At 31.5% G+C, this 11,076-nt stretch overlaps 1 protein-coding gene across 1 annotated transcript in view; it reads right to left on the bottom strand.

Annotated features, from left to right (window-relative positions):
• Positions 1 to 1,999: 1,999 nt before the first annotated feature.
• The window catches only part of LOC129983940 (protein kinase C, brain isozyme-like), a 113,704-nt gene continuing 104,627 nt past the window's right edge, over positions 2,000 to 11,076 (bottom strand). Inside the window, exon 16 of the mRNA XM_056093668.1 lies at positions 2,000 to 5,972. Within this exon, the coding sequence (XP_055949643.1) occupies positions 5,820 to 5,972 (153 nt within the window). The 3' untranslated portion in view covers positions 2,000 to 5,819. The remainder of the gene's footprint in view (positions 5,973 to 11,076) is intronic.

The raw sequence follows: 11,076 nt of genomic DNA, 5'->3' as shown, positions 1-11,076 counted from the left end.
GACTTCATTCACTCATCCACAGATCGTAATTTAGACCTGAATCAGAGAACGATCATTTCTGATTTAATACCCCTACTTGTATTGTTTCGACTTGAAAACTTTATGGCTACGACAGATTTATACGTGTACCAGCCGTCATATATACGGAGAGTCTTCGGCCGGCGGGGTTCGAACTCACACGAACATTTTAATTTCAATATAACTCTTCTTTCTGCCGTCTACAACAATTTTTGATCTAATATTCTTGTTGATCTTGTCGTTTGTAAAAATTACAATATTTCCGATTTGAAGTACAAACTTCAAGTTCTTGCGATTGACCCAGAGAGGTTCAACTGGAGATTGAAGTCTTTGTTCTTTTTTGTTATATCGTTTTAACGACATTGCTGTTGGTTATTGCATTTTCTTTACTTTGATTTTTCTTCCTTTGCATTATTTGCCCCGATTCGCTTAGCCGTTGGCTTCCAATATTTGAAAATTTGAACCAACCGTTTATCGTACAGTCAATATACCAACTGTTCCAAATTATCGAAATTAATAAATAGTTTTTGGATTGACTGAAAACCGGAAGACTTCCATGCATCTTAAAACGGGTTTCGCTAATAAGCTATTTCCTTATCAAATGGAATCTTTAAAACCTCGTAATGCAAAAACCTTATAAACTGTTCCTTCTCGGATTGGGAAACCTTCTGCGCTTTTGCGCATGCGTCCAAAGATGTTTCCTTTTTTTCTGTCAAAAAAAGGCATGAAAGGAAAGACGGAAAGGTGAAAATTTATATATTTTCCAATAGTATAAATAGTTTAGTCGCGCCCTCTCGTAGGCGCCATTAAATACATAAATGTTGTTGTGACTTATGGCACTTTAAAAGCCCGCTGACAGTTATCTGTCAGGGATTTAAGCCGAATGAGCGTCTCTTGTTTTTTAGTAGCGCCAATTAGGGCCAAGAGTTAGACTTAACTACTTCATGCGTCACATTCGCTTGCACAACCCCTTTTCATAGGAGGGCACATTCACACATAGAACAGAGGAAGAACAACCATGCCCGAACAGGGACTCGAACCCAGGATGCCCAGATCACGGGGAAGACACGCTACCCCTATGCCAGGTCGCAGGCACCCCAGTGGTATTACTCTGGACATGGAGGACTTTGTGCCCACGACATATTTTTACGTACGCCAGCCAGCACACACACGGAAAGTCTTCGGCCAGCGGGGTTCGAACTCGTAACCCAAAGGATGCGAATCCAACGCCCTACCAACCAGGCTATCCCAGCCAAATACATAAATAATTTTCTTTATTGATATCCTGACCTGTGAGCGGATATTTATAAAATACAAAACCACGACAAGGAAAACAGTTGCTATTACCTTTATTTTTGAACGACTTTGATGTACGTATAATCTGTTTACACTAGCAACAACATCACAGGGAATAAATCCCTCTTAAAAATTATTACTTTGGACGTTTGAAAACATTTCAGTTTTTGATACAAATTCAAAGCTTCTTTTTCCACAACTCATGAAACTACGCGCTGCAAATCTAAATAATCTCCCAAAATTGCTTGAAAGAAACTTATTGATATAGAAACTTATACAATGGTGTTTCTAATTCTCTATTTCTCTTTACAACATTTCAAAGGTTTTTGTAGCAGAAATTGTATAATGGAAGCAAAGTTTAATGCACATTTTTCTCACTTAATTCGCCATTGAAAACGGATAAAGTCTTATCTTATTAAAAATAAATTTATTTTCAGACGATTAAATAAAATCAAATATTAAATGTTGGCAAGTATTTACATAAATCATAAAAATAGTTGATTAAAGTTTGCAAACGATTTTTATTATACATATATTTTAAATGAAGCATTTTCTTTTTTACTTTTTGAACACAAAAATATTTCATCAGCTTGAAAATTGAAAAATGTATTGTTATATAATAGTTTATAATACCATTTCCCAAAACGCAAAATTGAAAAAAAAAAAAAAATAGAAACAACAAAGCTTCAAGGTGTGAGAAACTTTTATTTGTTATACAGCTTATATTACATTTATGTACATTATTTAATTATAAATACATCTTTCTTATTCACAATACAAGAGAAATCAAGCTAATAGAACTTCAAAATTAATCTGTCTAACAGAGACGTTTCAAAATATGACTATAAGTATAAAATTGTTTCATACCTCTTCTGAAGAGTAAGTTGTGAACAACTAAAAATATCGAAAAAGTGGTATGCTCAAAATGTTCAGCTTTTCTCCGTAAACGTGTTACTTTGATGATATGAACTTGTAATTGAAATGTAATTAATTAAGGTAATAATTAAATATTGATTATCTGTAACTAAATAGAATAACATTAATCGAAGATAGTTTGAAAGAACTAATATTAATATGCGTTAATATTATATATCTTTTTTTTTACAGTCTTAGATAACATTAATACATAACAATTTAAATAGCTCATTTTTTTAATGTTTCATCATATATATGTCTTTATTAAATCACAAAAATGATTTATTAGGTCCTTTCAAAATGGTTAGTTTCATGCAGTAAATTCCATAATTATTTCTTCTTTGTTACATTATATCTAAAGTTTCAGATTATGATAGCGAAATCCTCGATTTCAAGCATACATTAATAAATATTTAATTATTATTTTTTAATATTTCTCATTTAATAATCCTAAAAGAAAAAGATTAATGTGATGATCTATTTTATGATTGGGTTTAAAGTAAATTTTAGTTGCCCATCATTTTATAAAATAAATTTCATCAAGACCTTTGATAATTAAATATTATTAAATGTCGTTCTGTGGGCAAAGATGTCACAATACTACATTTATATCGAAATTACCTTTAACTTCCCATTATAAAGATTCTTTAATTTTTGTTTATTATCTGAAGACAGTTAAAAGACGCCTATTTTAATGCCCTCTTTATACAAAACATTCCGTTACTTTTGGCACCATGTTGTATTTTTTTTATCACCCATAATTCTTAATTATTTCTTCATTTTAGACAAAAATAGATCTTATTTAAATAGAAAATTAAAATAACTTTATACAATTTAACAGAAATTTAAAACGCTTCTTTAATGCAACATAACTAAAAGCATTTAAGACAAATTCAAATATACTCTCAATTAGTGAAAAAATGTCAACTGAATTAAAGAAATTCTCGAAGTTCTGAAATATTGCTGAATGAAGATTCATAATTAAACGACAGCTTAACAATTTATGTATATTATCATATATAAATAAGTTTTTACACATGCAAATTATCCATTCCTAGAACTGGAAATATAAATTTGTAAACATTAACATGCTTCTTGAATGTACAATTGCACACAAATATGATTGATTACATAAGTAGATAAAGCTGCACTGGTTTGAGAACTATAACATGATGGTTCGTCGTTTCTGTCCTTTGAGCCACTATCACAAGTCTTGAGAAACAATCTCGAAAAACGTTCGAAAACGAAAAAGATTTCGAAGATGAAATACCATTATCGAAGCCGAAATCTGAATGATACAAAGTGACATATCTCTAGGTTGTTTTATGAAGAAGTTTTCTGAAAATTTGCCCAATACATTTACTCTATATATGAAATTTAGCATTCATTTTTAACCCATATGAAATATGATGAAACTATGAGTTAAAATCGTATATAATTATACATATATATATTAATAGTATATATATATATAGTCCGAATCGACACATTAGGCTCAGAATTACTCTCTCTATTATCTAAAAAAAAATTGAAAAATATGTTCTATATAAAAGCAAATGTGGAAGAACCATTGACTTTTGCAGTTGATGATATGTTTAAAATTCGTGGAAATTAATATTTCTTCTTTAAATTCTACTGTGTTTTTTAGATATCAGTCATTCTTATACCAATATTTTAATTTATATGAAGGATGATTTAAAAAAATTTCAGTTATTCGCAAGAAGATCAGAAAAACGAAATCAAGTAATGTTAAAGTTGCAACATTAGGAGCCAAACACAACATTTCCATAAAAACATAGCCGCTATTGAGAATCAATATGTCACAACACCAACTTAGGAATTACTATTTTATATCACTGACAAAACTATATTTTCAAAGGAGCGTGTTGTCACTGAGCATAACTAACACCTGTGGAATTTAGAATCCATATAGAACAAAGTAGCATATAAGATTTTAAATCCTCATTTTTTTTTCTTACAAGACGATTTTATTTACCAGTTTGCTTAAAAATATTAAAGAATGTGGAAGAAAAAAGCGAAATGGAAGTTTTCCTGGTTCTGTCCAAGAGTATGCAAATTAATGCTACTACATTCAATCAATGTTAACATGGCACTTTCATTTTTAATGCGGCTAAAAACATTATTTTCTTTGTTTATATAACAATTAGTTATGATTTAACGGTTTTAGCATAAAATTAACAGATGTTAGTTATGCAAAATTAAAATAGCTCCAATTACTCAGCATAATTAGCGCACAATATCTTAAATACTAGGAGGAAGAATATAAGAAACTCGATACAAAATGATTTCAGGCTCTGGCGTGAATCTCACTAATTGGGAAGTACAATTAAGAGGAAAAATCGATCCTGATTGTTATAGGGACCATGAGCAACAAATTTGTCAAGAGAAAAAATGCCAGAAGAAAAACATACCAAGAAGGCAAAACAGCGCCAAACTTTGGCCCCGTTTTTTAGGTACAATATTAAATATTAACATCAAACTCGCCATTTTCTTGTCGATGAGTATTATGTAAAATTGTCGTCAGTACATGGTCCTTTTAACTAATCAGTACTAAAAATTCCCCCTCGCATCTTTTTGGAAGGCACATAAGGCCTGACATAAACAATGTAAGTTGCCTCGTTAAAGTAGCACCGTGACATATGCCCGCGCTTTATCAGTACGAGCAACGCCATCTACAGTATGAAGTTTAGCTTAGTAGTCTAAGCTGAGAAACAAGGAAGTGAATATGCACCCAGACCCCCAATATGAAAACTTTAATTATCGATTTAATACTTATCTTCTTTAAATGTTCTGAGTTTGTGTTATATATACACTTAAAAATAATTGAATTTAATAAATTTAATTATTTTATTAGTCGAGCTGATGCCATCGTTAAAATTTCATGTCATTGTACAATATCATGAACACCATAAATATTTTACAATGCATGTGAGCTACTGGGACCACGTTATTTTGTAACCTTTTTCAAAAACAGTAGCTTTGAATATCAGAAAATCCTCTTTTGAATTAAAGCAAAATGGTGGCGATAAGAAAGCAGAAGTACATATCATAGCGATTTAATAATTTTTGAAAACATATAATTTTTTAATCAAACGACACAAATAGATTGTTAATTATCTCAATCCTTTCAAAGGAAACGAATGTGACAGTCACATTTTCAAAAACAAAATCCTTCACTGAAATGCTTATTATTATTTTTATGAACACAACATAAAAAAAACTTACATAAGAATTTTTGAAGCCGAAATCCACCGCCGTCATACCAGATTCAGAAAAAAAAAAATTCTCCTTGTTATTGAAAAGAAATAGAAAAAATTTTTTCTTCAAATAAATTTACTTTTCTCCTCCCCCCCCCCCCAACTACCCCTTCATCTCTTCACGGTCACATAAACAAAACCATTTTCGAAACTGATATTTTAAAAGAATCATCCTCGCGTGGATCCCAAACCCGTAATTTATCAAATAAAATGCCTTTCCTTTGCGGCCTTGACCACCTGTTTCGAAACGCTTTCGAGATTGTTTCGTCAGAAGGCATATTCACTAGCAAGAATAAAGAGTCTTCCTCGTTCCTAGACATGCTGAACGTACTCTGGGTTGAGAAAGGAGAATCCAAAGAACTCAGTCTGGTCAAGGTTCATCATAAATAACTTGTCTGTTGGGGTGAGGTCCGTCTTTTCGCTGGTGAACTGCCGATCGAAGTTGCTCACGTCCTTCCGATGTTTCTAGAGGGAAGAAAATGTATGCATTTTCACAACAGCAAAAAATTGTTTGTGGAGAATTTGCATAAATAAAAAAATGGTGTGTAGAAAGCAATAGTCTCTAAATTAACAATTTTTAATTGGGTGGATACAAGGAAGAAATAGTTAACGCTTGATGGGTTTGCTATAATTTTTTTTTTTAAATAATAAAATGAAATTCATCTAACTACTTTAATTTCCATTCTACTTACATATATGTTTGATTTTTTTTTTGTTGAAATATCTGGTATCTAATTTCGTTCCCAGTATTTATGCATTAACTTCTTAAGAAAAAGGAAATAAATTGTTCAATTTCTCGTCGGGAAGGGGAAAAAAAGAACGTTCTGTATTAAAACAAAATTACTTCTTTTTTAAAATAAAAAAAAATGATAATCTTGCGGAATAAAAATGTAGCATCACAATCATTTTATCTCTATCATCAATAAAAGTTCATCCAATTATATTATCAAATAATAATTAATTAATTATCATATATATTATCAATTGATATATATAATAATTAATTATAATATATATTGTGGTGAATAGCTTATAATCCAGTTAACAACTACGCTACACGAGCATATGCTTTTGTATTCTGGTCATGTTACTGGGCTGCGAACCACAAAGTCCCAGGTTCTATCCTCGCGCATCTCAAACCGCCTCATTGGTGACCACGGTCGTTGAACCTACAACCATTGTACAGCTGTTGTGGCGCCATCTACCCGCAATCAAAGTCGTCAGACTCACGTGACGCAGCATCAGCAACCACTCACCCACACACGCTAGCCATAACGTTTGGCGCTACGCAACTGGGTACAGGCCCATTAGACAACAGCTAAATACATCACCACTCAACATCCATATCTTTCGCCTCACCTCCAACTCACTGGAGGGAGAGTCTGTGGTGAATAGCTTATAAGCCAGTTAACAACTACGCTACCCGAGCATATGCTTTTGTATTCTGGTCATGTTACTGGACTGCGAACCACAAGTTCCCAGATTCTATCCTCGCGCATCCCAATTCGCCATAATATAAAAAACGAGTTTATAATATGTTATCAAGAAAAGTACACATCCTTTAATATGAATACTCTTCTCTAATGTGAACTGTTATTATCTAGATGAGAAATTAAATCTCATTCTTACCTTCATACATTTTCATAATTTTGGTGAATTTGTGATTATTTAAACAACAAGAGTGAAATTTTTGGATTTCAAATTTATTTAAAAATGCATTTGTTATTCACAGTAATTATTAGCCTACTTATTATTTCCGTCAACAGAAGCAGCTATTTTCAATTATCTGTATTATGCTTAAAAGCTTACTTCAACCTGTTTAAATAGTAAACTATTCATTAAAGAAAAATAAAGAAATTCCCATTTACAAGAAATGCATATAACATAGATATGAAAATCACGGTACTTACGTATTAACGCCACCACAGCTACAGATTTGGCGGTTTTTGCGCCTATGCGCCAATAAAGAGCTTTATCTGTAGCCGCGGTGGCGTTGAATTTTGAAAGTGATTGGTGGCACTTAAAAACCGCCAAATCTATACTTGCGGTGCCGTTAAAACGTAAGTACCATCAAAATCACTTTTCGCTTGAAGAAAATAATCACATAATATGAACTTACTTTCTCTTATATGAAATAGAGGAGAAAGTATTATAATTGTCAAAATATTCGAATTCGAGAAATTTTGGTGAATTTCCACGTTCCTGATCTCCTTGAGTCCGAAAAATACATTTTTGGCTTTGTGTCAGTATATCTATTCACAATAACTCAAAAATACTTTGAACTAGATGACTGAAATTTGGTAAATGGAATTGCTACCAAATTTGAACATTTCTATAAAATTTTGAACTAAATTCATTTTTAAGAAATCTCACTGTTTGGCTGTTCAGTCACAAATGAATTCGATGACTACAAAACGTAAAAATCTAGGTAGATAACATTTGGTACACTAGTTTAACATCTAATTTACAGATATTTGCCAAATTTTGAACCAAATCTGTCTCAAGATGGACCGTCTGTCTGTCTATACTTTCGCATGCACATAAATGCAATAACTCATTAACACAATGAAATTCGGAATGTTATTTTGGTACAACTTCAGATTCATTCACATTTTGGTGTCAATTGACCGGTAAAAAAAAATATCCAAAATACATATACTCTCGATAGATTCGGAAAAAATGTTAGATTCTTGCCATATCTCTTAAGTTCGTAACTATCGTTTACTAGTGCCATCCAATGTAGTCATGACCTTATCCAAGGTCAACTTTGAGGGGATCCCTTCCATTGATTTAAAGTAAATATCTGATACTAGTAACAAGATTAAGATAACTTTATAAAATATTTTTAATTAGTATTTGGGGATTTTTATTGATAAAATACGCAATCCAAAAGTATAAGACATAATGTAAGAGGAAACTGAAAATTCTAAACTTGTTAAAATGTCTAAAATATGATAATGACACAATCACACAAAGATCATTTTGAGAGCACCTGATACCATAATGATATGAGCACCTCATCGGGGCATATTTATAAAAGGGTCTTGGGAAAAATTGTGGCAGCCTGCAGCCCAAGATTGACTTCAGTATTAATAAAAGTGATCAAATGCGTTTAAATCAAACATTGCAGAAGAACATTGCAGTTCTTTCGAAAAGAGGTATTTTTCAATAATTACAAATACGGCAAGAAATCATCTCATAGCAGAGATTTTGTGAGGTCGTTTCGACAGAAGATCCATTTATAGGCAAACAGCTAGAAAGATTTTATTTAATCCTTTCTAGGGCCGTGGGAAGTATGCTTCCCACCAAATTTATCAATCTTTGTATGAATTTATGAAAGTTGGCATAAGTTCTGACAAATTTTTTTAGTAAAACAGAAACTAACATACTTCATTTCTTTTTCTCACACAAAATGATGTGTCTTGATTTGTTACTTAATTATTAATTACCCAAATCAATTAATTAATCAAATTAAATTTATCTAATAAGCTAAATGAATCCCTTTTCTTATTCTAATTTCAAGCCTAAAAATATTTTAACATAATATGACTAGAAAAAAAGGCCCTTTAAAGGGTTAAAAAATATGTTTATTCGATGATTGCAATGAATCAACCTGTAAGAGAAATTTCCATAGCTATAAAACCAAATATTATAGTTAAAAATATGTTTATCCTTTCTATATTAATTTATCTAGCAGGCATCTTTTGATATAACAGACAGTCACAATAATCCCTGTTTATACGATTTAGTTTTGTTGTAACAGGGTAATTGGCAGTAATTTAAAATAATGTATCTCATGATGCTTTTGTTATTGAATTTACATCACCCATCACCAAGTGATATCAGAATCCAATTTTGAAACTTTGTCTACCTTGATTTCGGATGACATTTTCATTTGGTAGAGTATATGACGTTGATGTACTTTCGAAGACCAGATTTAAAAAGTATTTATTATTCATTTTTCTTGCTGTGAATCGATAAAATATTTTTTTTAACATTACAAGATGCACTTCCGCAATACGATGTAAATTCAGTATTTAAAGTGGCATGATTCACTTAATGTTTATCACGTAAGCAACAATATAACTTGGTCTAATTTAAAACGAGATATTAATTTAACTTTTCTAATTAACGAATAGATCAGAAATCGCTGCGTAAAATATAAATGTAGTTACTTAGTAAATTAAATATTTAAATAATTAAATTATTTAAAAAAGCTTTTTCAATCTCCCAACAAATCAGCATTTATTTCCTTATGTTTCCTAACAATCAGCCTATCAAATTAGGCAATATAGCAGACATGGAAATGTTGATGGGAAATAGGATGGGAAATATGAGAATCACCTACAAGCAGCGAAGGTGTTCCTGTGAGTTAAAAGAGGAAATACTTTAAAAATTGGACAGATGATTAAAGGCAGGCGTGTTATGTGGTTACTTGTGACAGCATGAAGGACCACTGGAGGATTAAAAGATGCTTTTTCCTAGTGAGAAACGAACATCTATTAGAGTCTGCAGTTTAACAAAAAAAAAGAAAGAAAAAGATACGATTCTTAATCTTTTAAATATCACGATTTTCACTAGTTAGATAATTTTTATAAAATATGATTTTAATAATTATTTTTAAAACCCAGTGCATTGTGAACCTAGTATTAGTTGTGAAAATTATGAAACTGAACATGAAATTGGTACAGTAATGAACAGTTATATATATATATATATATATATATATATATATATATATATATATATATATATATATATATATATATATATATATATATATATTACTGTAATCCATCCTATTTCCCTTCATTACTAACCACTATATATAGTGGTTTGGTTTTCAGGTTTGGTAGAAAAACTTTTAAACCAGGTATCCTGATGAAATGGTGTCATCTCGTAGGATTTTTCCTGGTCTTTTAAAATATGTGCTTATTTCAAATGTAGTTTTGTCAGAAACTTTTTTAATTATGTTTTTTTCCCGATTGGCAGCATAATCGCTTTATCCCCCATAACTTGTAAACTTTAAGAAATAAGAAAGAGTTTCCATAGTGTTTTATGATCCACATAGTTCTCTTCTATAACCCTTCCTGTTTGATTGAATAACTATCTTTACTTCTACCACACCACACATTGGCTACTTCAACCCCCCACTAAGACACACGGATTAATTTGAATGACCGGACCGCCGCAACAGCAGCAGGGCTGCATCCTAAGAGCTATCACCGGCCACGGTACAACCACTCCCGTGAAAAACACGTAACATCATCGGTAGGAGGTAGCGAACCCCCACCATTTCTGTACCCACCTTGGTGGCGAGAACCAACCACTATACCGGAAGCTTCAAATTTTATTCAAAGATACTAAAATATAAGAAAGGTTTTCATGAAATATTTATTTGCTAGTGCAATAGTGAAGGAACAGTGAAATAAAAAAATCGAATGGTGCAGGGCGATGGAAATTGAGCTGATAATATTGAGAGACTTCCTTTCAATTGAACAGATCCGATTGAAGCTTCATTTATTTCTAGAAGCGAGGTTTACGTCGAAAAAAATAGTTTGAAATTTTG

This window comes from Argiope bruennichi, chromosome 9 (assembly GCF_947563725.1).
Source record: "Argiope bruennichi chromosome 9, qqArgBrue1.1, whole genome shotgun sequence".
Classification (NCBI taxonomy): Eukaryota; Metazoa; Arthropoda; class Arachnida; order Araneae; family Araneidae; genus Argiope; species Argiope bruennichi.
The sequence above is the reverse complement of the archived record's forward strand: the minus strand, read 5'-3'. Positions and strand labels throughout refer to the sequence as shown.